The sequence below is a fragment of the Agelaius tricolor genome, unplaced genomic scaffold, assembly GCF_023055355.1.
Source record: "Agelaius tricolor isolate 1412-34295 unplaced genomic scaffold, bAgeTri1.0.p SCAF_22, whole genome shotgun sequence".
In the NCBI taxonomy this organism is placed as follows: domain Eukaryota; kingdom Metazoa; phylum Chordata; class Aves; order Passeriformes; family Icteridae; genus Agelaius; species Agelaius tricolor.
Window position 1 is genome coordinate 902,722 of NW_027269282.1, and position 27,592 is coordinate 930,313.

The following is a 27,592-nucleotide window of genomic DNA, read 5'->3' on the forward strand; positions in this document are numbered from 1 at the left end:
GGACATTTGGAACGGGAATTCAATAGTTGGTAGAACTTGGTCTTTGAGGGAAAGGCAGATCTAAGCCTGTGGCAGGGGGTTCAGGCAGTCTGGATTGAGGCTACATCCAAAGCTCCCTCCATGGCTGCCAGCTCAGAAAGCTCTGGGGTCCTGATTGGAACAGTGAACTTCCCTCTGTGTCCATGATTTATCATGGCTGAGTGCAACTACCACAGGAGCCTCCTATGCTTTCCTGGAGCGTGACTTAAGTCAAGCCTCTGTGTGTGGGATGCTGTTGCCATATGTGTAATTACCTTTGGGTGTATGGGAGAAAGTCTGGGAGCTCAGGGACATGAGAAGGGATGGCATTCCCTTTCTGCTGAGTACTTGTGACATTCTGCAGTGATGGAGGAGGTTAGAACAGTGCTAAAGCTGTGATGCTTGCCAGGAAAATCTGTGACTGCAGATAAATGTGTATTTGCGAGGTCAGAGTAGTGCTGCACTTGGTAGCATCACACATGAGGTTGAGAATATGTGGCAAGTTGTGTGTTCTGACTCAGCCCCTGGAGTGGGTTGTCTCTCACAGAAGGCTCAGGACCACATTACTTTGTGTAATGGCTCATTTTGTAATAAGGATACTCCTTTTTTTAATAGTATAATCAGTAAAACACCAATTAACGATAGTAAAACTCTGTGGTTTTAGAAAACCCTTTGCTGTCAAATGGATAATTAAATTATTTTGGTTAAAAAAAAAATCCCTGTAAAGCTTGTCCTCTGTCTTGCATCCTCCTCCCAAAACTGAACCACATGGAATGCTTTTGGGGTTGGGCTTCCTCTCTGGCTTAACTTGCAGAGGAGCTGGCCCAGATAAGGATGCTAAGGTGCAGGGGGAGATGTGAACAAGGGTAGGAGGGCTTTATGGAGGCTTTCCTTGTGTTGGATGCCATTTCAGAGTACAAAAAGCAGAATTTGAAGTGCTTTGTTAGGCAGCAAATTAAACAGAAAAGAGAAGACTTTCTAATAGTTTCAGGAGCTTCATGTCACCAGATGCTTTTGAGGCTTGACCAGCATCAAAAAAGACTGGGTACCTATTTGTTATCAAGTATCACAATTCCTCCAGTGAGATTAAAAAATACATACTCTTCTAAATGTAAACTGTGTTGGTCTGGATAATGAATCAGTTTCTAATAGAGAAGAATTAAAATTTATCCATAAGAAGCTTATTCTGTTTCTGCCTGTGTGTGGAATTCTGCATGTCTTTGAAATGGGATGTAGAGCTAGATGGGTCCTTTGATCTGATTTCTTATCTGGTATAGTTATAAATGCCCCTACTTAGAGCTTGTGAGACACTGTTAGTATTTCCGTGCAGTGAAAAAAATCTTTGATGGTTGAGGCAGGCCAGAGATGCCTTGAAGAAAAGTTCAAGTTTTCTAAGCTTTTTTGTCTGTTCTTCCCTTCAGGGTATACAGCATGGCCCAAACAGAGAAGAAAGGTGGGCTGCTCCGGAAATCTTCAGCCTCCAAGAAGCCTTTGAAAGAGAAAGTGGTGTTGATGTATGATGAAATTTTCACGGTAAGCAGTTGAGCCTCTCTTTTTTCTAAAGGGCTGTGTTAAATTTTCTTGGTTTAGTTTATGCTGAGGGTTTTTTTCCAGTGGATTTCTTTCCTCAAGGTAAGGCCTGCACAGTGTAGGCACGTGCTCCAGGCTCTCCTGTTGTCCTGCAGAACTCTGTATTCTGCTCTTTTCCAAAATGTCTCTGTGTCCTGTTGCTTACCAGAACCTACCATCTATGGAAAGTCGTGGCTTTCCCAGTGTTTCTCAAATAACAATTCAGAAAATAAACAGAGGCATCCCAATTGAGAGCTGCTTCTCTTGGTCCTTCTTTCTTCTGGTAATCTCTGTAGCCAGAATTCTGCACTTTGAGACCTCTTGGTCATCTGGCAGATGATGCTGACTCTGAGCTACATATGATAAAGACTTTCTTTAAATTCTGCCTCAATGATTTCTTTGCCCTCATGCCTGTTCCTTTTCCTTACAGACAGAGGACCCCAGTACATGCAACCCTAGGTTTTGGGAGGAGCTATTTCTCATGAAGGTAACAGACCATGAACATCCTGTTGCTGTTCTGCCTACAAAGTGGCAGTCAGACAGTGTAAGGACTTCTATTTCTAAGGTGCTGGTGATGGTATAATGTGCCTGAACTGCTTCTTAACCTGACAGGTCAACCTGGAGTATCTAGAAGGCAAGCTGGAGGCTCTGGATGGGGAAGAATTAATGAAGATAAAAGACAACATCAACTGCTTGTTTCAGCACTGCATCCAGGCCCTGGGTGAGGAGCACCCAATCAGAGTGGTGAATGCATTACAGGTACCACGCTGGGGGACAGGGAATGCTGTCTTTCTGCTTCTGATGAGGCCATGTGTTTGTTGCTGGTATCAAACACCTTGTGCTTGTTTCTTTGTTACTGAGAAGTGATGTCTACAGGGTAGTTGCTAATTGTTGTCTGTGGAGGTTCCAAACATTCATAGTGTCCACTCTTGGCACAGCAATAGATGGTTTCAGAATTCATGAGGATCTGGTGATGGAGGATGAAGTGGATGGCAGTGAAGAATCAAAGGAGCTTGTTCACATTGCAGGCTGTTAGTTTGGCATCTCAAAAGTACTTAGGCTGTGTAGTTGTGTTTTACTTTCACCTCTTCTCCCTTATTTCAGCTGCCTTTTTCAATTTCCATTTGGGTCAAAAAAGAAATAAAGCTCTGGAGAAGTTAAGTGTGAAATTTACGCAGGAAATTGCCGCAGCTGGACACTTCCTAATTGGAAGCTGTGAAGAATTATCACTCAGAATTCATAGCCATTTTTGTGCAGATTGTTCCTTACCAAAGCTCTGCTGCTCCATATCTTGTGTGGGAGACTCCCCTCGTCAGTTTTGATATTTGATGTTACTAGTTCACAAGCTGATTCTCACAGTTTGGTGAATGCATTTGTTTTAGGAGTATGCAGAATACATTTCAGCTTTAGGAGTACAGGATATGAAATTCAGGTTTGAAGTCATCTGTAGGAGACTTTGGACCAGCAGTGAGCTGGGAAAAGTTGATTTAAAACAGAGTATTACATCTCTGTACAATCTTGCATTGTTTTATTGTTATTTTTAGAATTAGTTTGAAAGGGTGCTACTAAGATTGCAGTTATAGCTACATAGACAGCTTAGACCAACCCCAAATTCTTAAACTTCTATCCATACTCTTGGAAGAACTTAGGGCAGGTCGCAAGAATCCTGCTGTATGCATGTAAATAGGAACCAGGTAACACATCCTGAGCTCAAACTGGGAGAGTGTTCCCTTAATCAGACTATGTTAATGTGGAAAGTGATCTTGATGCCAAAACTTACTTAAGCAATCCTTTTTTTTGAGAATCAGCATGGTGACCAAAGACTTGTTTAGCCCAGGATCTGTTTCTGACAGTAAACAAAAAAAGAATGTCTACCTTACCTTCTAGCTTTTGTGTGGTTCTAGAGATCTGCTAATTCCATCAGGTCTGTTTTGTCTCCAGCTTTACATGTGAAACTAATTACCTCTCACTTGTGAATTTAAGCTGGAATCTAAAACTGCAGTGGTTGTATTCCTTCTCATTCCCCTCTTCACAGGCCTGAGAGGTGCCTGATGACAAAAGTCACCCCAGACATTTTTGTCTCTTAGGACAAATGAGTAATTTGCTGCCTATAAATTTTCCAGAGAGTCTGCTGATAGTGTGCTGATACCTGTGTATCTTCAAGAACTTGGAATGAAACAGTAATTAAGCTGCCTGATAGACTTGGAGCCTTTTTCTTTTTGGTGGGAAGATTGGTTCTTCTTGTTGACAAAGACACAGTTTATTGGTCCAAGTTGGTATAGCAATGTGGTAACCAAACAGAAATTTGTGCTCAAACAAGAAAAATATGGACAAATATATTCTTCTCCAATTTGTACAAATTTTCAGCATCCAAGATCCCTTTTAGAAATGCCAGAGCTGGAGGAGAGGTCAGACAAAATGTATGGCCTCCAGGCTGGTGGTATGAATTTCAGTATCTGCCAGTGCTAGGAGAGGACCATGCAGTGGGTTTTGCTGTTGAGTTGGAGGTGTTGCCTTACATCTCACCTTCTGTTTTTTCCCTTTGCAGACTTTGTGTGCATTGATCCGGGGTGTCCATCAGAAGAACAAATCCACTTCTGGGTTTGACATCATCAACATGCTTGTGGGTTTTGACAAGGCAGAGCTGTGTATGAAGGTGAGGCCCTGGCAATGCAGAGAAGCAGTTTGCACAGCAGCTGTGTTGCAAGGGCAGTGAGTGTACATGGGTGTGTCTACCAGGCAGCAGCTTTTGGGGGAAATATTTGAGCCACTTACTAAAAATAGTTGTACCTGACAGTAGTACAGACATTTGGGGTCCCTGGGTTGGTTAGTAATATAATAAAGCACGTTCTTTTTCTTTAGTTCCACACAGTGTAGTCACTGTTAAAGCCAGAAAAGGCTGTCACAGGTGATCACCACCTAATATTGAACCTCACATCTTTTTCTTTATCTGAGTGTCATACCCTGTGTTCTCATCACTCCATCAGCACATGTACTGTTTTAAACCTACTTGATGCTCTTCATTGTAAAGATGTTAAGTTTGGGAAATGACAAAGTAACCAGTGATAAAGCTGAATTCTTTTTGCATCTTTCATCTCTCTACAAGAGTAGCAATTTTTCTTCTCTATACAACCTGTAGTATATTTGGGGAAAACATTAAGTAGTAGTTTGCCTATCAGATTTTTAACCATAAGCTGTGTATGTATTGTTAATTGGAGCTGTGCTGCTGCATCTGGAGAAAACTCATGGAAAATGATAATGATGTTCTACCAGTAGTCATTAAGCTGTAGTTAACACAAATAGTGTTGAGAAGCAGTAGTATGAATATGGCCTGGGTAGCAGTAGTAATGGCTCAGTTATTGATTCTGGAATAACATGGATTTGTATTGGTGCTCTGCTACTTGAATCTTCCAGAAGGCTTTATATAAAAAACATTTCAAGTAATTTAAAGTACTACTTTTAAATAATGTGACTGTTGTTCTTTAGAATCTGATGGAGAGCTTGGATTCCCTCCTCTGTGCAGAAGGTTCTGAAAGCCTCAAAAGCTTGTGTCTGAAGCTACTTCTCTGCTTGGTGACAGTAAGTAATTAACAGCTGTATAATGACTTAAGGGCTTATATGAGCCACATCTGAGGGATGGAGCTGTTTCAAAACTTGAGCAGAATGCTGCAGAGTGAAGCTTAAGAAGGAGAAAGAAATGGTGAATGAGAGCCAGTGTCAGTCCAGAATATGCATGATGGCCCCAACCATGATGCCAGTGCAGACTAGCAGACACTTTTCATCCTGTTAGATAGGTGCCAACTGGGGCTGAAGGGAGAGAGGCAGGAGGAAGTATCAGTTGGATTCACAGGTGTGGGTTTTTTAAAGGAAAAAGGTACTTAAGAAGTCTCAGATAAATGGAAAGAAAGGGAGAAGGGTGGAGGCAAGACAGAAGGTGTGGAATAGACCAGAGTGGTGAGGATGTGAAGAATGAGGAAGTTGTAATAAATTGCCACTCATCAGCTTTTGGAGATGGTCAACTGTGAATTATTTTGACTGTGATAAGAGATAATTGAGAGTGGTGGAGCTCTTCATTGCCCTCTTCATGATGGGAAGGTTCTCAGTGAATCATATATGCCCTGTTTTTCATTCTCTGCCTCCTTTGTGGAGCCTGCAACAGCTGATGGCTGTTGTCATTCATGCAGCTGTGTAAAATACCAACGTGTGGAGGAGTGGGGGAGCTCTTGGTCCGTGGGTGGTGCTTCTTGGCAGAGAGAGGGCTGGCAGGCAGGACAGATTTCTTTTACTTCATGTCTAGCTCTATTGCTAGTCACACCTTGACTTGTGAAGTGTGAGATTCTGGATAAATGTGTCCATCTGGAAGCAGAACTCTCCTGTTCCCAATGTGTGCCAGAGGCAGCTACAGCACTGGGGGAAGTTTTGGATGAGCTTTTAAAACTTGTGTTTGTACTCAGGTGACAGATAACATTAGCCAGAACACCATCCTGGAGTATGTGATGATTAACAGCATATTTGAAGCTATTTTACAGGTAAGGGTTCTTCCTTCTACTGTGGGGACTCTTCCATAGTGAGAACTTTCAGTAATGTGTTTGCTTTTCAGCTTTTTCAATGCAGTGTAGTTCACTGGTACTGTTGTTGCATCCATTCACAGCTCAGTCATACATATATTTTGTAATGTTCTCTCCCCTTTACTCTAGTCTGCTGTTTTTAGTCACTACTGACTATTTAAAGTATTTTCACTTGAGACATTTCTGCACAGTTAGAATCTGAACAGATTTCTGGGCTAATTTCACACAGAATTTCTTTACTGCAGAAACTGTTTTTCAAAAGGTAGTGTGGATATATTTTTTTCTGCTCTTGGATAAATTATATTTTTTTCAGTGAAACTGAGCCTTGGAGAAACCCAGAACACTTGCACAGTTCATGATGAGATACTGTACAATGCTGTTGTGAAATATATTTGCCCTTTATGCCCTCAAAGCCTATGTGCATCCTGTCTGTGATAAATGAGCTTCTCTGTGTGCAGAACTTCCTTGAGGCACTGACACTCCCTTCACCCAAATACCGTCTTTCAGATAGGACAAAATTTGCTCTTACACATGCATTTCATGGCTGTGCTCTGAGTCACTGCAAGCTTCCTGCAGGAGGCCTGACAGAGCAGTGTGGTTGTTTATTCCAGATCCTGTCCAGCCCTCTCAGTCGCAGGGAACACGGGTATGATGCTGTTGTCCTTCTGGCCTTGCTGGTCAACTACAGAAAGTATGAGGTAGGTGTAGAAACATCACTTCTCTCTACTTTATTCATTTAGAGTGGCCTCTGGATTATGAAGGCAGCACACAGTGCAGTTTTTAGCAGTGCACACTGTAGCATCAGGGCATCAGCATGGAGCAGGAGAAGCTTTGCAAGGCAGCCCTGTTATGCTCCCTGTCCCTGTCTGTCTCTGATGTATGTGTACAATCAAATGTGTATGGTACTCCTACAGCTCCTTCTGTGCCAGCACGAAAGAAACTACCTAGGGAATTTGCATTTCCTTTGTGGAGATAGTCTGAGGAAGGTCCTTTGGAAGAGTTGCTGTTGTGCCAAATCACATGTCTGCCTCTGTGTGTGTGTGAGTCTGTGGTTATACATAATCTCCAAAGTAAAATGAGCTGTCAGTCATCCTGGGCTTCAGACTGAATTTGTGATTCAGGACCTGACTAGCTGACTGAAAGAGCACAGATCCCCAGAAGAGATGGTGAAGCTGTGACCAAAGAATGAACTGAAACATCACAGGTAGTAGTTCCAAGAGAAGTCTTTCTCTCTCTCTCTTTGATGGATTCCTCTTTGAGGAACTTTATTCATCGTCCTTTTTATGTTTGTGGTATATTCCCATTTTTTTTTCTGTTATTCATCAGCTTGAAAAAAAACATTTCAGATGTCAGAACAACACCTTATGTTGGCTTTTCTTTGTATGAGGCATGATACTTTAATGATCAGGGTTTTTTTTTTTTTCATAAATAGGAATATCTAATATACTTCATTAGGCAGCAAATAGGAAAGTTCTGGAATAACCTGCCCTTCAACAGAATTACTAGGAGGGAGCAGGCTTCAAAACCTACCTGGTTTTATAATAGATCTTGTTCTGAATTATGAATAGACCTAGAGAATATGCAAGGACAGGAACTACACTTGCTGTCAAAGTAATGCCTGTCAATTGCTCATTCCTCTCAATGATGTCAGAATCATGAATTGCAGATTCTCTTCAGCATTCTGTGCTGTGGTAGCATGGAACAGGAGCATGGAGCCTGATTTCAGTATATGGCTGTGAGGGAAAACTGTTGGGAATTATCTGTAAGTCGGGTTGCTTATGAGGGTGGAATGGGAAGACCAGAGGTGTCATTGCGACATTCAGACAAATGGTGGAGAGCTGTGCAATGCCATCCCTGAGGCAGGGATCCCTGGGACTGCAGTTTATGTCCTTAGTCAGGTAGAATGCTGTGAGTGCAGGAGGCTTGTCCTTGGCTTTCTGGGCAGTATTGAGCTGGGGTCAAGTGCTTTGGAGAACACTCTGGGACATCTTGAAACTGGGCACTCTGAAGGAAGTTGTGCTGATGTTTGAAAAGTGCAATCCATACAATCCAACTGAAGCAGACGTGTAGCAAGGGGAACTTCAGCTCAAGCAGCTCCTCTGGCAAGGCTGAAAGTCACTCCCAGGAGGGTTTTATGTGACAGCTGCTCAACACTGCCCTTGGTAGCAGTGCTACAAGCCAAGCCTCCAGTAATGCAGCCATAATCTTTGTCCTTGAGGAGTAGCTGCTTTCATTTGCTGTTCTTTGGCCCTTAGGGTCAGTATGGTGGTTGTCAGTCAATTGTAGCACACTTTCATGCCTCGGGTGCTTTGGAGTTCTCTTTTTAGTTAACTGTGGTGCAGCTGAAAGATTCTCTTTTGGTCTGAACTCCATTGGTTGTGTTCCCAGCTGTTTAAGAAAATCTAATAAGGCTCAAAATTCATTAGCTGACTCTGATTTTGTGTCTGTTTTTAGCATAAATACCAGTGTGTCTTACATTAGGATGTTCTTTTGTGTTTTTGGGATGTGACTTTGTAATCTCTTGAATTCCTTGGAGAGTATCTCTCCATGTTGTCACTACCATGTTGATGAGATCTTGGCTTGCTTATTGACTTCTGTTCTAGGGATTTCCATCTCTTTACTTGGAACCTTTAAAGGGATGCCCCTGATTGAGATCCTAATAGTTTTTAGAAGTTGTTCCAACTATATACTTATCCAAGCCTTCAGCTATATTTTCTTTTTTTTTTTTTAATACTAGTCCTTATTTTAGAGAAAATGCTTCTGCATTCATACTGTGAGAAAGAAAATGCTGTGAGAAAAAGTATTTATTTGATCACTTTCCCAGTGTTTTAAGGGATGGCTCATAGGATAGCAAGTTAAAACATAAAATCAAGTGGTGACTTTTGAATACATCCTCATTGATAACATCTAGGCAGAAGTTTGTTTGCATCATGTTCAGCCTGCTAGAATTACCTTGTCTCTTGTTAGAGCTGAAAGAAATTAGTTAAAATGTGGGGGTTTCCCTTTGTGTGCTTGTCTGACAGCATATAGTGTATCCAGCAGCCCTTCGTGTCCAGTTTTGTGCACTTGCCTCTCCTTGGTATAGACAACTACAGGTGCTCAAAGTCACAGCTTTGGAGAATCAGAAAGTTCATGTATTTTTCTTTTTTTTTTTCCCAAAGATCTTGCATAACTCTTTTTTTTTTTTTTTAATTCTTTAACAAAAAAGTAATTATTCAAGCTCCAATTCCCTGCAAAATGACCTGCCTGCAGATGAGACTTTTCTTCTGTGTCTTGATTCAAAATCAACTTTTTTAGTTTTGCACTGACACCCAAAAACCAGGAAAAATGTGCATTGCTAATCTGAAATGCTTTGGAAATTATTAGCATTTGTCTTTATAGATGAATCCTGTGTGCTTTCTTCAGCTAAATTCAAGGCATTTATATTCTCTAGAGACTTCCAGCTCTTAGTGGTGCAAACAAAGTGTTGCTCTCTAACCCAGCAGCAGATGAGTCCAGAATGTTGTCCTGCCTTCCTGGGGGATGCTTTAAGGAATCTGTGCAGGGTGCTGCAGAAGGGGGATAGCAGAGCACTAATCCTGCATCCAGTCTCACTGCCTGTTCCTGCTGCAAAACTGTGTGTGTGTCACAGATAACAGGCTTGCAGGATGGCTGCTCCACTTTCCAGACTGACAGATGAGCTGGTGGAGGGACAGAAACTCCCTCCTCAATAAAATCAGGAGACTGCCTGGCTGAGCCAATAAGGGGAACATGTCCCTGGCCTAGTGATCTTAGCATGTGCTGTGACTCTGCTTATTTATGTGTATTCTGTTTTATGGGACTGGACAGAGATTCTTCCCAGGTGGTTGTGTAAACTTGGAAACATAATAGTGTTTTTCTTCCCCTGAAGGCTGAATTTAAAACCATTTTTCTTTCTTCTTTTTTGCCCCACCTTGAGCAGTCAGTGAATCCCTACATTGTGAAGCTGTCCATTGTGGATGATGAGGCCACACTCAATGTGAGTACTTGGCTTGCTTCCTCTGTGCTGCTGGAGATGCTCTTTGACATGAGGTGTAGGCTAATGGATGCCAGCATGGTGTATGGTGGAAATCAGGTCTCAGAACAGTGCTGCTCTAAGGAGCAGCAGTGCAGTGGTTTGTTCAGCCCTGTGTTCTTGCAATAGGTTAGGCAGCTCATGATTTGGTCAGTTTGATCACCAGTTAAATGGTGATTAAAAGCTAGGTAGCAAGGAACATGCTAAAGTTGATCTATTATGCAGTCATGAACTATCTGTACACTGTTTGCTGTCATGTGCCAAAGAGGCACAGGATGATTTATGCCAAAGGGAATCTCATTCCAGGTGCTGTGTCACTTGATTTTACCAGTCCACAAGTCAATTCTTGTAACTCAGTAGAAGCTCGTAACTGAGTGAAAAGTCCTGCAGTATATTTTGGGTTGTAGCTACAGTCTGAGTTTTATATCCAGGCCTGGATTAAAATTGACAGCAGACTGAGTTATGTGAGTTCTGGACTTGGAAGCTGCTCTTTAGGCATGAAGTAGAAAGCAAGCTCCATGCTAAATAAAGGGTGAGAACTGCTAGTAGTTCTGTAATGGTGGAGGCTGTTTGCAAGAAGTCAAAGGTTATTCGTGTCTATGACTCTTTGTTTTGACTTTTTGGATGTTCTTCCTCTGACATCAACTTCTTTCTAAATTTCTTGATGCTTTCCTGAGACTTCTTGAGTGAGAGCTCTATCTGGAGGTCCAAGAAGAGTAAATGCTTTCTGTTTAACTTAGTAATTAGTAATTAACTTTCAATTTTGTTGTCTGAGTTTTTGTTATAATGTTGTATCATAGCACATCTTAATAGTTCAAACACCTTCAAGGGAAATTCTGCATAGCATGCTAGGTTATCTATTGGGGGGGGGGGGCAGCATTGCAATGTGTGTTCAGTGTGTGATTTTCTCCCTTGAGATTTTAATGTGAAGTTTTTTTTAAATGCTTTTTTTTCAGGGAATGGGACTTGTAATTGCCCAGGCTTTATCGGAATATAACAGGTAAAACCAAATTGTGTCTTGTTTTTCAATACATGATAGTTACTGTACATTTTCACAAACTTTATTTTCTTTTTGTGTTCAAGCACTTGTTTATCACCTGACAGCCTTGATGCACCTGGAGAGGCAGGGAATAATGTTATTTTTTGAGGTACTTTGCTTCAGTTGATGCAGTCATTGCAAGTCTCAGTGCATCTGCACCAGCTGGGCTAATGTGCTTCAGGAGAGATCTTACTGTAGGGGAAGATATCCATTGTCTGTTTTTACTGTCATGGGTTTTACCTCTGTATGAACTCTGTGTAAAATCTTAGTCACAAGTGAAAAGATAATAATTTCCTGACAACTTCTCTGTTGAAAAATTGATTTAGCTGAAACACTATCTGCAACAAACAAATGTATCCAGAGCTGTCCACATGCCAGATCAGAGATGATCTTCCAAATGGTGGAAAGCAGTAACTCCTGCTGAAGAGAGAGCCAGAAATTCTGCAAAAAGGGTAGCATATTCTTAGCCTCTACTTCATAAGTAGCAGCATAAAACATGCAAGCTTTTCTAAGAGGAAAGTGCTTCAGAAAAATTTGGAAACTTACAGCAATTTCACCTAGGAAACTCAAGATTTTTTGGGCAGTAGGATTCTCAAAATATCCAGAAAAATGTTTTAATTCCTTTGAAAGCCTGCTGTGATAGTTATGCAGCTGACTTGCAAAATCAGCAAATCATGTCGATGTATTTAACACAGTAAATGATTAGAATAAAGCAGAAAAAAACTTCACCCACCCAATTTCCTTCATTCTGACAACAACTGTCTCAGATCATGGCCTGTTTTGCTTAGCTCATTCCTTCCCCCTTTCCCAAGAATTTAGAGTTGGTTTCTTGGCATGTTACATGTGTGTGATCAGATTCCTGTGTGACAGACAAAATAAATGGCCGTGTGAGCTTTTGCTCCCTTTGAGTGCCAGATGAAGCAGTGTAGCTTAAATTTGAGGTACCCAACCTGTTTGTTGAATTCACTTGCTCTAGGAAAGTGGGATCAGGCCATGAACCATAAAGGTCCATGTGGTTTCTGCTGGCCATTTCTACTGGTTTCTTTCTGCACCCAGTAGGGTGACCAACTCTGATTTTTTCTGTAGTGGATGAAATGAAACTGTTCAGTGGTTACTGACCCTGTGTGCTCGTATGGCTTATTACTGTTTGTCAGTGCAGGACAAAATTTCTGAAGTCATTTGATCCCTTTCCTTCAGAGTTAGCCCAAACTGCTTGTGTCCTCTGTAACAGCACAAGCATTGTTCAAGTTTCACATCTTTCAGCAACCTCACTCCAACTCTACCCAATTTACAAATATTTTAATACCCTTTGTCTCTTATTTTGTGAGTTCTTGAAAAAGGCTGTTGAATGTTGAACTTTCCTCCATCCTATATTCTTGTCAAATAAGACTAACACATAGAGATTTAGGGGGAAGTAACCCTTGTTCCATTTTTAACCCTGAAACTTCATCCTTATTCCTTTTTGTTCAGGCAATACAAAGATAAAGAAGAGGAGCATCAGACTGGTTTCTTCTCAGCCCTCACTAACATGGTAAGCAAGGAAACGGTGTTTTTCCAGTCTTAGAAAGGTGCATTCATGCAAGTTCAGCAGGAGAGTGTTTCTAAAAAGTGTGAGTTTGGAATGTGAGTTCTGGAGGTAGAGATGGATTGAACAAATCAAAACTAAATACAACTGAAGTGGATGTATTCTGAGGAGTGTGTTGTCTGGCTGAGAAAGCTCTTTCAAAGGATGAGACCTCTACTCTTGTGTTGATAGCTGAAATTCTTTTCCTGCAACTTCTTTACTCTAGGTGACTTTATTTTAAAAATCACCTTATTTTAAACTTTTAATCATTTTTTAAACTTCTTAATCCTTTTAAACAGCTATGCATTTTTAAAAACTACTTGCTGCTCTGGTGATGTGGCCTAAAGCATAGTGGCACAGAGTCTGGAATGTCACTAGTCTTTGAGGTTCTGTTTCTTTACTGTTTTGTTTCTCTAGCATGGATGCACTTTAGCTATGGAGTAATGCTTGGATTCTGCAGTGGGCACTCTCTGCATTTTTGAAGGGGTACCCTTCAAAAACAGTTCTGAATTTCTTCCTTGTAAAGAATATCCACTGTTCCCCTTGTTCAGTTTAGCTTTGCTTTAGTCAGAGATTTCATAGTATTCTGAGATCTAACTGACAGAAAAATTTCCTGTAGGTGAGGGTAGTTCAGTGTAGACAGCTCTCTGTCAGGAGTGACTTTGGTAAAACTGCACCCACCCTGGGGCAAGCAGGTAGGAAATAATCTCTGTTGTCCTCTTAAAAAATGGCAAACTTATCCAGGCTGGGATTCAAGATCCAGTATTTTCTTTTTTTTTTTGTTTTTTTTTGTGATTTGACAGGTGAAGCATTGGTCAGTGACAGTACAGCAAATTAAAATGTATTTTTATCCATATGTTGTCTCTTGCTGTTTAATAGCTTTCCCAAATTCCTGCTGTGCAATGCTCTCTCTTTCCATAGGTGGGCAGCATGTTCATAGCAGATGCTGATGAGAAGATCTCTGTCCAGTAAGTGCACAGATGTTATTTTATTTACACAGTGGAGTGGTTAGTGCCCTCCGTTCCCTCACGGGGCTGTTTAATGTCACAAAGCACACTAGAGGAGCGGGCTCTCCTGTCACTAAAATGGTACCACACCCTGCAAACTGTGGATTTGCCCTCCTGTGGAAGGGTACAGCAGGAGACATGGCTGAATTGCTTGTAATGAAGTCTATAAAAAAAACTCCAGTGGTTTTTATGAGGTATTTATGACATATAATAGGTGACTCAGAGGTGGCACATGAAAGCAAAAGTTTGTGCACTCTGGCCCTCACCAAAGTATTTTCTAAATTAAGGGGGCAAGTGATAAATACGAGGGATTTTAGTGTCTTTAGGACCCTATGCTCTTAAAGAAGAGGATTTCAAATGGAAAACACTGAGCAACTAGGGACATCTTCAGTGGGAAGGCAACAAAGATTGTAATTGTGCTCTAAAAATAGCTATTTTTGTGGGTTGCTACTACTAGTACTATTATTAGTGCTACTAATAATTGGAAGAACAACTGGATTGCAAAGGCAGAGTTTTCCGTAGTTGAAAAAAAATTCTTATTTTTTCAGATAGGCCATGCTTCTGAAAAACTTGGCTCCTTGTATTCTGATCACTGACTGTGCCTTTGTCTGCATCCTTCCCACAGAACAAATGAAGCAATCCTTCTGGCCCTCTATGAAGCTGTTCACTTAAACAGGAATTTCATCACAGTTCTGGCACAAGTGAGTTTCAGTGAAATGTTTCCCCATTTCTTTGTAGTGGATGTCTTTGAAATCAGAGAGCTAGAAATGGAAATGGTGAAAAGATAGTTTCCTTTTTTTTCCCCCCTTATGTACTTGTCATAGGATCAGCATGAAAGAGCAGAAGCAGACCAGGACCAGGGGAAGAATTTTTATGATATACTTCCCACCTTGACAGTAAATGAGTAGAGTTTTGAGGTCACAGTTCATGTTGGAATGATTAATTCTTGCCACTAAATGGGAAGGGCTGCATGGAGTGCCTTCTGTGCCCTATTGATAGTCCACTTAGGGGCAGGATGGAGTGAGCAAAGCAGTTGCTGTAGCTCTCAGAACAAATCACAGTTTTGTTAAGTTAGGGTTGAGAGAAAGAGGCTGATTCAGCTCCTAAATTGGATGGATTGTCCTGTATGTGTGTGCATGGACTGTGTATTGGGTGTTCTTCACTTAGGGACCAATTGGCATGTGACAGTTGTTTCAAATACTATTTTGTCCTCAGACTTCCTTGAAGAGCCCAGCCCCTTTGGCATGGGAACCAGTTGTTGGAGCATAGCATTTGTCCTTGGGCTTTTTATGGTGGAGGAGCAGCCTTCTGAGAGGCTGCTCTGATCACAAGTCTCTGGATGCTTTTCTAAACACTGTGTGAGTTTGGGGAGGTGGTTGCTGCTGGGAGGCAGATAATGAGCCTGTCTGATGCAGTGATTGTGCTGAAAGGGTAGCCTGATGGACCTTCAGGTTCAGGCTTTTAATTTTGGTTTGTAGGTACTGCTTGTAATCTGTGAGAGGAACAACATCAACAAAACAATGAACACCTTTCCCAGTTTGTTCAGGTCCTCAGAGTGCAGCCATAGGTCTCAGGCTCAACACTTGGCATGATAGAGGAGACCTTTGGGGACTCCTGACAGTAGTGGTGATGGAAGAGGTCTGATAAGCAGATCTACAGCCTCTGAAGAAAGCTTCTGTTTCATGGGTGGTTAATTTGCTGAAGTTCCCTGCTTGTCTTTTCCCAGGTTATTCATTCCTACCACTTCTCAGAGATTTCTGCTCTTTCATTTCTGTGTAATACCAACTCAGGCCTTTCTGTGGGCAAGATACTCCTGAGGGAAGAGAGGCATTTGGCAGGGAAAAGAGCAGAGCAGAAAAAGATCAGCTAGAGATCAGCTCTTAAAAATAAAAGGATAGACTAGTTACTTGTGAAAGAAGTTGAAGCAGCCACTGATCAGTGGGTTGAATTGGAGAACTGATACTCCTGGGTGGATTGTCTGTAATCCTTCATTTTAGAGAGGGCAGGGTAGGTCATGTCATGGTGAAAAAACCTCATAAAAGCTGATGAATGCTCTTGCCTAAGCTGGTGTCCATTGCTTGGGGCTGCATGAATGGCTTCCTGCTGCTGTGTGGCACATGGGAAGAGCAGGGATTCAGTTGTGTGGGTATCTGGAGCGTTGAGTGTGTGCTCACCAGCTGTGGGTACTTGGGTTTGCTGCTGGGTGGCACTCTTGTCTCTCAACTGCCAGTCATTGTTCTGGAGAAAGAAGGTAAGCCCCCAAAACCTGTCTAAGGAAATCTGGCTAATGGAAGACTTTCAGTGAAAAATTGTATTTTAAATGCAAGTTGGTAGCTGTAGGGACGTCAATTGTTTTTGAGTTCTAGTATGTGTGTCTGTGCTTCCTATAAAATATATGCATTTATAGTTGCTCATAAAATGAGATATTTGAAGGCAGTGTGGAGGATATCCACTTGTGAAAAATCCTATGGAACTAACTAACATCAAATCAGCAGTTCTATATCTTCCTTTTATTTTGAAATTGTGATGATATATTAAGGCAGATGATACATTTATGTAAAACTTGCCCTATGAAATGGACACTTTGCTTGGCAGCCAGGCTCAAAAATAGCATGGCAGATTGCCTGCACTCCCACCAGTGTGGATGGGTCCGGAAGCCTGCAAAGAGTGAAGTCAAAGCAGTAATTAGGCAGGCAACTATTAGCAAAGATGAAATAGGGAGAGTGACTGGCTGATAGAAGCTGAGAGGATCAATAATGATAGTATTATTTATGTTATGCACTGTGTTCCTGCAGTGTCTTTCCTGCAGGGCTTTACAGTGAGACAGGAAAGTAATAAATTGCTATTATCTTTGAATATGAACAGGTGGGGGGCAGGAGCAAGGAGAATTTGCTCTTAGAAATAGAAGTAGAAGGATCGTGGAGGAAGACTTCAAATGCACATCCTTGGGTTGTTTTAGGGGGAATTAGAAGCTATTAACATTGTAGGCTTTTGCAAATCTTCTCCCATTCTACATTAGGGAAGGGGATTTTTTCTGTCTGCTGGAGAGAGCCACCACTTTCTGATGTATTTTTGTTTTGTGGAGTAGAGAAATTGATGTACACTTTAATTGTTAGACATCCAAGGTCAGGAACCATGGCCTGGCTCTTTGGAGAAGAGGTTGAAGTTTCTTGAGACTTCTTCAGTCATGTCTATTGTGCAAGAGCATGGAACAGTACAAGTAGTGGTCAGTGTTTCTAGTGCCTGGGGAAGCAGTTGACCTGTGCATTTGTGTTTTCTTTTAGAGCCATCCTGAAATGGGCCTGATGACATCACCAACGAGCCCAGTTCCAACCACACCTGTCACTCCACTTGGAACCACCCCACCTTCTTCAGATGGTAAAAATGCAATGATATCCTGAGGAAAAAGAATTTAAAACTGTTAAATAACTAGCAAACTATTTTCTGGAGACTACAGCTAATGAGGTCTGTCTGGAGCAGATGTAACTTGGTGGTCTCTTCCTGGAGCAATATGCCTTGCTAAAAATGAGCAAGATTCTTTGACTCAAATTTATTTTTATTTTGCCTTGTGTATTGCTCAATGCAATTATGCTGATATTCCTTCTGAAAATAGTACCGCCCCAATATTTGCATGAAAGTACACCCAGCCCATTAGTTATTCTGTGTAGGCTTTTACTTATGAATATTTCTAGTGTCAGGTCCTTTGCCTGGGATTATTTCTCATTGGAACAGATTTACAGAGAATTGCTGTGGATTCCTGCTTGTCCTTAATGCACTTGTCTTCAGCTTTGAATTAATTGGGATTTGAATTCAGTCTGGGTGTGGAAGTATTCCTCCCTCTTATTGCCTTTTCTTTGATAGGCTTTGTAAAAGACTGCTTAACCTGAGATCTCTCTTCTAAATGAGATGTTATGTGTCCACATAAATATGCTTTGAAATCATCTAAAATGAAACCCTTTCATTTTAAGGTATGGATGGATATAGCCTAGTTGAAGAGAAGAAATGAAATGGCTGTTTTCATGTACTTTAATGGCATCTGGGCTGAAGAGAGTTTAATGAAGGAACAGAGTCAATTTGAATAGAGCACAGTTTGGAAATATTTCTGGGGAAAAGCAGCCTGGGTTACTCAGTTATATCAGCTATTCAGGTCATTTGATACCCTAGTTAAGGATGATCCTCCTCATGGATGAATTCTATCTGGTTGCCATGGATAACAAAAGCTTCAGATAAAGAGTCCCCTATGTCTCTGTGTGCATATAACATAAAATGTGGAGGGATGGGCATTTTGTGGGCTTCTGTTCAACGTGTTCATTGCAAATGTATCCACCCCCACACCATATTACACAACTGACAGAATTTGTGCTTACCTACATCTACAGCTTGCTTGCACTTTTTTTTCTTTATTTTTTCATTTACCACAAGACAAACCAAAATCAAAACAAAACCTCCATCCTGCTTTCAGCAGAGGCAGTGATCTTGAGAAGTTTGAGGCTTCTTGTGGCTTGTATGGTTACTAAATTTAAGAAAAGGATCTGATCTCTATGTGCAGCAATTGCATTGGGAAGCTTGCTTTATTTTTATCTGTTGTCACCTTGTTGATCCCTACAATGTGATTTTTTTTTTTGTGGCCCTTGGCTTGGTTTAGTTTGGTGGTGCTTGAGTACTGTTGTTTTAAAGAGATGTCAGAATTTTCCTCATTTAATAAGGTCTTGCAACTCAGCTGTAAAATTTGCCTATGGCTGCCAGTTAGCAAGAGGCTTTTTGGCTTTGGAATGATAAGACTGCTTTCTCTTTACTGCACTGAAATAATGTGTAGTTGAACTGTTTACAAGTTACATTAACATGTAGAAATCCATCAGTGAATTTCAGGTGCTTTTCTTTTATGCTGTCTGGGATAAAAAAGGGGTTCATATTCTAGTTTGAAATTTCTCTGGCTGTTAACCTATAGTCTAAATTAAAACCTTGTAAAGTTTCAAAATGTGTGTTAAAAAAGGTCTGTATCATTAACCAGGATAAGCAGAGTTGTGTGCTTCAGAGTGATTTCTTCCTTTTTTTTTTTGAGAAATGAGGCTTTTGCTAGAAACTGTTTATCCATAATATGTAAATCAAGTGTGCCTGTCACCATAGTTATCTAAATGTCAGTTTGCTTACTGTTGTTAAATATTCATTCACTACGTTCATTGTAACAGCTCAAGAAGGATCCACTGGGGATATAAATACATTTTTCAGACTTTTAGCTGAATCTTTGAGCTATTCATAATATTGGGAGTGAGAAAGCTTCCAGTCTCATTGCACAGACTTTGCCAACAGACATGGCACATGAGTAATGTGTCAGGAGCCCCAGGTCTTCAAGACTGAGTGGACTAAACTAAACAGTTAGTGCCTGGGAATGTGCAACCTTTATAACCTAAAATCCCCATTATGTTTTTTTATGTGATTCAAACAGTGAAGTTACACTGATCTATTTGACCTCTCGTTTCCAAGGGCTACAGTTTTGTATTGAAGGTGATTGTGTAATCCTGAATTCCATGAGAACCTCTGCTGTACTCTGGGCCTCTTGCTGCACAGTTTAAAGAATCCTGCATTTTACTCTTGGCTTGTCTCCTTCATCCTTCTGTGCCTGCTCTTGCCCGAGTTGAAGCCTGACTTGCCTCATTACAGGGTGATGAGATACAAGCCTTGAATTTTGAAAGGTATTTTATATTAAAGCAGACTTTTCTCTGAACCAAAATACAGTTGTGTACAGGATGAAATTCCCCTCAGAGCCCCCAACCTAGTCATCCAACAATCAGATGTAATTCCTCACTTCTTAAAAAGTCCAATCTCATGATAAATGCCCTTTTCTTTCCTATAAGTTCAGAAAAGCCTTGAGCATTCCCAAGGATGGGCAGAAAAGACATGATAAAATACTTAAAATGTGTGTACTAGTGGTCTGCAAGTCTGTTTCCAGTGCAAAAGGTGCCCTGTCTTAAGCTGTTTTTATAGCATGGGAAGAGAGAGACTTTGGTCAATCGTAATTCAAGCCATCTATGACCTCCTAAATGTGAGAATCTGTGTTTCACCCCTAGGCAGCCAGAACAGTCATGTTACTGCCATGTCAAGATAGCTGCATAGAGCTGGAAAAGGTCTCCTTAACTCTTGAGCCCAGTGCCCTGTGCTTGCAGGCATACAATCCCTTGAATTTATCAGGCTCTGACTGAATCTGTTAAATTTGTTTCCCAGTAATTTCTGTTGGGGAGCAGTTTCAGCATCTTGTTCCTTGGTTAGAAATATTCAACTTTGCAACCTGGATTTCTTGGCAATTCATACCCATTTGTCATGGCGTTAAGCCTCCCTTGAAACAAAGGTTGCTCTTCACATGTGTGTGTTTTGCTGTCTCACAAGAAAGGGACTCTCTTCTTCTGGTCAACACACTAGCCTGTCTTTAAATTTGTTCAAGTTTGTCCTCTTTGAACCCATCTTGTGCATAATTATGCAGAGTGGTTGAGACAAGGCCTCACCAGCACCTAGTGCAGGGCATTACAGTGTTTCTCTCTGCTGGAAGTGCATTTCTGGATATATGTAGGAGTAGAACTGCGCTCCTCAGCCCTTCATGTTGGTAGCTTCTCACCTTGTCATCTGATCATGATATTTTGTTTGCAGCTGATGAGCTCTCAGCTTGCCATGGAAATAAATCCCCAAATTCCTGACCCTATGGCTTGCATTGTTTAATTTCATCTTGTGTTTATTATCTGTTCTTGTTTTTATCCCATTCTTTGTGTGCAGTCTGATACTCCTCTGTATTTACACATCCCAACTTTCTGCCATTAGCAGATTCATTATCAAGCAATTATGTCCAGGTCACACAGAAAAACAAAGAATTATTCTCTAAACTGATGTCTACAGAATTCAAGCAGTAATTTTTTCTCAGACCAGTACTTTCTCCAATTGTATCTTGTTTGCCAGATCTTTGATGTGAAATAGAAAAGAAATTTAATTTAAATTAAATTTCTTTATGGGTTCCCACCTATTTCCTTCACTTTTAATTTTTTTAATACAAAGCTGTATTAAGTACTCTACTGAAATATTCCTAAGCTAGCTCCATCAGCTTGGGGATTTTTTTTGTCTGAGCTACTTTATCTTAAATGGTATCAGACTTATCTGACAGGATCTGCAGGTAAATGCATGATGCATGTTTCCCACTGATCTTTCTCCTCCCTTTCAATATTTCTTGTAAAGCTTTCCAAATGGAAAGGCAGAGAATGGCCCTTTAGGACAGCTCAGGCTCAGTCATCAGTAAAAATGTGGCTCAGTCACATGATAGAGGCTTGACAGCTCATAAACTCAGTGCTTCAGATCCTGCCTGGGGAATGGGGGAATGAGTGAGGAGGCACATTGTGCAATTAGCTGAGGAGATGAAACAGCTTCTTGTAGAGTCTGAGGCTGATGATGTCCACGGTTAGGGTGTCAAAAGTACAGCTGGTGTGCTAGAGAAATGCCAGTGAACTGCTGAGGGTATGGAAGGTACAGTTCTGCTTCCTGCTGGGTTGGGATGTACCTAGCACAAGCTGTGATGCTTTTGCTTCTTGGTTTTTGTAGATCTTCTGTTTCTGCCTTCTTTTTCTATCTCTTTGGTACTGCAATAATTGTTACATTATGTCTTGTGTGTTGCTCCTGCAAGATAAACTGTTATTGAGAGGGAAGAAGGGAATTGACACAGACCTTTTGGAACTAACATTTCAAAATTGCTGAAACAGGGAAGGGCCTTTCCTGGGCACGTCTTTTTACAAAATGGGAATCGTGTGACTGTTATCTGTGTTGCCTGTAAGAATTAATTGGATATCAGTGTAAATATCCTGATTTCCCTCGGCTGGGGATGTTGATGAGTGCTAAAACTCTGGGCTCATCTCCCTGGGAGGAGGAGCAGGGCAGCACACAGAAGGATATCACTTTGCAGGGTACCACAGTCTGCTTAGAGCAGGAGAAGTGGTCTCTGAGGCAGTGGTACCAGTCTTCATAACAAAATCTTTCCTGGGTGGTCATGGAGGAGGAGGAGGTCAGGTGGCCCTGCAGGTAGGCTGATCCTACCCCAGACCTGTGAGTCTGTGTCTTAGTTCTCTGTATGGTTATTTCTTGTATTTGTATAGGATAAATGTGTTTTATCTGCTTTGTTCCAGTTATAAGCTCTGCAGAGCTGCCTTTGGATGCTGATGTGCAAACGAGCAACCTGCTGATAACCTTCTTGAAGTACAGCTCGATTGTGATGCAGGACACAAAAGGTAAGTGAAGCCTGTGGATGCAGCCAACAGTGCTTCTGAAGTCAGGAGGGCACAAGAACATGCCTAGTGACTCCAGAAATAGAAGTGGAGTCTCTTTATAAAAAGATTGAAGATTTCACCTTTTGAAAAAAATTAAGTGATTTCTTATTGTGAGATAAGACTTATGAAAGTAGGAGAGACCTAATACTGGCAGGAGAGATGTCAGGTATGGAAAGAATGTAATAATAAAAGATAATACCTAATAACCAAGCCTGTCTATGTGCCAAAGGTGTGAGTATATCTGATTCACAACTATCTGTCAGAGAGGGCAAGTCTGACACCAGAGCTGTATTTTTAAGAACACTTAGAAACTGACACAGAGGGCAAAGCTCAGCATTAGAAGGAAATATTTCCTTTGTCCTTTGGTTAAACAGGTTGTTCTGTTATTATAAATAGGGCAGCAGCAACTTAGACTGCACTGGCAGTAATTTGCTTGAGAAAGTATCTGTCTGTTGTGCTTTTTGTTGCTCCTGTAGTTCTATGGGGGTTAATTTCAGCTTGCTGGAGCTGAAGTATTGCTTAATCTCCTGCTCAGGGTACCCAAGGGTGCTGTTTTGCCCAGTGGTTATAAGGGCAGGACCACAGTGTGAACATAACAAGTGATCTTTGTGCCGTATTTCAGGCTGTTACTGACTTTTGCTGTTAAGTTGATATAACAATAGAAATATGAAGATATCTGCAGAGCTATGATACATCAATTACTGAATTTCATGAATGCTTAGCATTGAATAAGAGAGCAGGCAGTTTCCTTTTATCTAGCTTGCAGTGAAATTGTGTTTGGCTATCTGGCACTTGTTCAGTAAGTAAGCTAGTTGAAGAAAAAGTAATAATTGAAATTAGGACTGAAAGGAACTTCATGCACCCCTATCTGGTTTTGGCTGGTACAGAGTTAATTTTCTTCTTAGTATCTGGTACATTGTTGTGGTTGTGGATTCAGGATGAGAATGATATTGAGAACACACTGATATTTTGGCTCTGGCTAAGTAGTGCTAATCCTGTGTCAAGGACTTTTCAGTGCTTTGTCAGTGGGGAGGTGCACAAAAAGCAGGGAGGAAGCAGGGTCAGGATAGGTGACCTGAACTGGCCAGAGGGATATTCCACACCACAGAATGTCATGCCCGGTATAAACTGCAAGAATTACCCAGAAGGGGATGATTGTTGTTTGGAGATGGGATGGGCAGCAGGCACTGAGAAATTGTATCATGAACTGTATTGTGCATCACTTGTTTCTCTTTGGTTGTGTTACCCTCTCTCACTCTGCTGATGATTATTATGATGATCAGGATTATGATGATGAGGTTTCAGTTATTAAATTGTTCTTATCTCAACCCACATGATTTACCTTTTATTTCCAATTCTTCTCCCCTCAGTGGGGAGAGGAGAAGCATTGTGAGTGATTGAGTAGCTGCCTGGTACTTAGTTGCTGTCTGGGGTTAAACCATAACTCCTTGGAACCCAGGCAGGTTTACCTGTATCTTTTCTCAGGTTTTGCTGACAGGTTGGATGAAGATACTGTGATAATAGAGCACCATTTTCAGACTATCCATTCCAGTGTTTAACTGTCCTTACTGTGAGAAAGCCTTTTGTGCTTCCTAGATTCTTTGCTGTGATTTAAATTAATTACTAGTTATCTTCTCCAAAATAGATATTGAGAATGGATTATTTCTTTTTTCTATATGTCATCCCTTACATATTTGAAGACTGCTTTCATGTTTCCTCTACTTTCGTCTTTTGAACTAAACCACATCAGTCTTGGCTCAGTCATTTTAATAGATTACACATGTGAGGAGGACTTACCAGCTCTCTAATTTGCTCATTCTCATTTGCTTTTCTCAGGGTCTGTCTTGCTGATCCAAGACTCTTGTGGAACAATTTTATATTTTTCAATTTAACTTCTGCCCTTATTAGCCACTGTAATATGGAAAGTCTGCACAGGGCCTTGGAAGCTGCCACACAGGATTAGTTTCAGATAGAATGAAATCTGATAGAAGGGATTCCTTACTAAACAAGCCAGTGAGAGATGAGTTTATTGTGTTATGAGACAGAAGTTGATGTTTCTTTCTTTCTTTACTTTGGTTCTAGCTTGTATAAGGTCTGAAATTTGTGTAGCTGATAGACCTCCTTCCCACTACAGTAGTTCATGGCAGTGAGCTCCACTGATTATCATTTAAAAAGTGTGCCTTCCAAACTAATACTTATTAATTCTAGTGGGTATGTTCCTGTCCTTCTATTTTGATTATAGATGCAGCACTGCCTTATTTTTTTTCTTGTATAAGATCAATCATGGAACGGACTGCCCAGGGAAGTACTCGAGTTACAATCCCTGAAGATATTTAAAAGACATGTAGATGTGGCAGTTAGGGACATGGTTTACTGGGAAGTTTGCAGTGCTGGATTAACATTTGGACTCCGTGATCTTAAAGGTCTGTTCTAACCTAAATGATTCTGTGCTTCTATGTGACACCAATAGAGCAAGAAGAATGAATAATTCTCATTTGCTCCTTGTGTCTTGAGACTGGTGGGAACACTTAGAGGGGAAACTGGTTTCTTCCACATCCAGGACTAGACAGTTGTTTTGGTCCTATCCCAGAGAGCACAATTTAATAGGTTGTGTTTGCTAGATCCTTCTCTTGTTATCCTCCCTTGTGTCAGCTAGAGGCAGCTGCCTTGGGAGAAACAAAACCTCTGTGTCATTTTCTCCCATCTGCAAAACAGGTTTTGTGGTGCTATTCCTCCCTGTAGAAAGTGGTCTGCTTTGTTGCTTTAATGAAGGTTTCTGCGAAAGTGTGAAGTGTGTGTGCAAGTAACTGCTTGCATAGCTGTCCCACAGCTCCTGAAAATGGTCTGGTGTTCACAATACAGTGGCAGAGGGCAGAGTCCATGGTGTGGCACAGGAGCCTTTACAGCATGATCCCCAGAGAGAGAAGTGGTAGCAACACCTACAGAAATATACAGGGAGGCCTTACAATATAAAAATAACAAGGCTCCTGTGTATCAGTTTTATTCTAGGTCATTTCTCCTTCTTGCTGAAGTACAAAACTTCACACTTAAACGTTTTAGCTGAGGTAAGGAGATGGGAGAGGCTTTTAACTCTTCCATTCCAAAATTCCTCTTCATCTTAGTGCTGCAAGATGAAATCAGCACACTTCAGGGCACATCTTGTTAGTAAATATCTGTCCCTGAGCAGCATAGAAAAGCAAACAAAACAGGTGTCAAACTAAACAGAACAGCTAGCTAAGCCCATTCTATCTGGTTTTATAATTACCATATACACACCAGCTAGCAAAGTGTTTGTCAAAGTCACCTGCAAAGAAGGAATTTGGCTGGTGCTGTCTTCTGCTTTATATGAAAATGTGTCTGACTGTTTCAGATATCCCTCTCCTTGGAGTTTGAGTCTAAGGCAGAAGTCTGCGATGGCATGTTTAGTACTCCTGTGCTTTAGAACAGCTTTTGGAAATCTTGGGAATGTGCAATGTGGAGCCTTCTCAGAACTTAGTTATGAGTGTGTTGTTTTTTGTTGGTTTATTTTTGTGGGTTTTGGGGGTGTGTGGTCCAGGCATGTTATTTTTTAGAATGAAGGTTTTTAAATGTGCTTGATTTGACAGTACCTTCTATAACATGATCTTAGCTGATCCTGCTTTGAGCAAGGATTGAACCAGAGATTTCTTCTATCCCATGTTACTCCATGACTATATGTATCTTGGGGTTTTTTTATATTCAAGGTTAAAATTGAGAGGAGTTTTAAATAATCCAAATAAAAATTGCATTCTTTTGCCTTAGCCCCTCTGTTTTGCTCCAGCTGTCATTCAAGGTGAAAGCTGTTTGAAGTTGTGAGATGAATAAGAAGTTGTGGAACATGATCAGGGTGAAACTCTTGGCTAAAAATGCTAAGTCTTTGCAGAGTCCCTTCTTTCATGGTTTTGCAAAGAGCAAAGTAGGTCGTGTCTCTCAATTTTGGGGTTAAAGCTTGGAACTTAGAGCATAATGTCAGCAGTTGTTTTGCTACACAGTGCTGTGCCTTTGTGAAAGCTTTGCTGCTTGTTTCATAACCTACAGCAAAGGTGATGTTTTGCTTTCCACCTTGTCTAAGAGAGGGAACAGTGTGTCTCTGCTGTGACAGAAGGACAGTATTTAGAATATCTGTGCAAGTAAAACTGAATGTGACAGAAGCCCATGGATTGTTACAATGCTGTTGGAAGTTCAAATCTGAACCTTTGCTGTTGGAGCAGACTGGTGACAAGTGAGTGGGATTTAGTGGCCAGGCTGGAGGGAGAGTGCTTAATACTATTAGCTATCATGGAGGAAGTAGGACTGTGAAGAATCTCCAAGCTGGGCTTTTCTTTTGCTGCAACAGCTGTCTTGCTCCTCAGCCTTGCTAGGCTTGTGTGGCTCATGGAGAATGTGTTCTCTCTCCTTTGCAGATGAGCACCGGCTGCACAGTGGCAAGCTGTGCCTCATCATCCTGACATGCATAGCAGAGGTAGGTTTCCCCTGTGAAGCTGCTCAGCTGATGGTGTGTTACAGGGCTCTATGCCCCTGCCTCCTGTGGGCCAGGAGCTGAATGTCCACAGTGGTACTGAGTGGTGAGGTCCTCAGACACTTACTTGGTGCAGTACTGTTAAAGTTGACTTGAAACTTGAAAATTGGATCATCTTATTTGAGTTAGCCAACTTCTGGGGATGAGGAGAAAAAAGAGTGAACCTAAGCCTTTTCTCTCTAAGCTTTTGAGTGACCCTGTGGTGTGGCTTTTAGATGAGTAATGTGCTACTGGCTTTCAGCTCTGAGCTGTTCATGGTAAACACGGGCTGTGCCATATCCCTTCTGCCAAAGAAGGATACAAGTCTGAAAGTAAGTCACATGTTTGTAGGTCCCTACAAGCAAGACAAGTAGCAAATGTGGTAGTAAGGTGAGAAAGCAGCATCACAGAGTTCTGTCAGCAGTCCTGGCTGAATGTGGCCCTGTCACATGGGGACTATGTTCTAATGGCTGACTGATGTCCTGAATGGTGGTTGTGTTTGTGTGGCATTTACATTTTGCTTACTTGCAAATAAAGACCTTTCATCCTTAAAAAATAAAAAGCAGTGAGGTTGATAGTCCTTGTAAGGATTCTGTAATAATGTTTCTTCAGGGTGCAGCCTGAAAACGAATCATCTACATTTAAAATTTTTCAAATTAAATGGTTTTGGCACTTGTTCTTCAGGTGGCTGCATAGATAATAGAAGATAAGAAATTCTGTTCCTGCATAACAAGGACATTCTTTGGTTCTGATATTAAAGAGAGGGTATATTTATTAGCTATTCTGGCTGTGCATTATCTGGAGAAGTCTCTTTAATTTAGAGGTGGTGTTGGAACGAGATTAGCTTGAGGGGTAGACCAGCTCATAAACCTATCTGCTAGTACTGTAGTAGCTTCTGGAATCAAAATGCCAGAAGAAACCTTTATCCACACAGTTACAGAACTGGTGCTGGAGACCCACCTCTTGTATTATATACCTGGA

General features: G+C 41.2%; 1 protein-coding gene across 1 annotated transcript in view; it reads left to right on the plus strand.

Moving 5' to 3' along the window:
- ARMH3 (armadillo like helical domain containing 3) overlaps positions 1–27,592 on the plus strand; it is a 123,441-nt gene that overhangs the window by 5,554 nt on the left and 90,295 nt on the right. The window contains exons 2-16 of the mRNA XM_071446213.1: positions 1,440–1,551; positions 2,018–2,074; positions 2,200–2,346; positions 4,136–4,243; positions 5,074–5,166; positions 6,042–6,116; positions 6,767–6,853; positions 10,096–10,152; positions 11,145–11,188; positions 12,698–12,758; positions 13,713–13,759; positions 14,424–14,499; positions 17,083–17,176; positions 21,955–22,056; positions 26,517–26,575. Coding sequence (XP_071302314.1) covers positions 1,450–1,551; positions 2,018–2,074; positions 2,200–2,346; positions 4,136–4,243; positions 5,074–5,166; positions 6,042–6,116; positions 6,767–6,853; positions 10,096–10,152; positions 11,145–11,188; positions 12,698–12,758; positions 13,713–13,759; positions 14,424–14,499; positions 17,083–17,176; positions 21,955–22,056; positions 26,517–26,575 — 1,209 coding nt within the window. The 5' untranslated portion in view covers positions 1,440–1,449. The remainder of the gene's footprint in view (positions 1–1,439; positions 1,552–2,017; positions 2,075–2,199; positions 2,347–4,135; positions 4,244–5,073; positions 5,167–6,041; positions 6,117–6,766; positions 6,854–10,095; positions 10,153–11,144; positions 11,189–12,697; positions 12,759–13,712; positions 13,760–14,423; positions 14,500–17,082; positions 17,177–21,954; positions 22,057–26,516; positions 26,576–27,592) is intronic.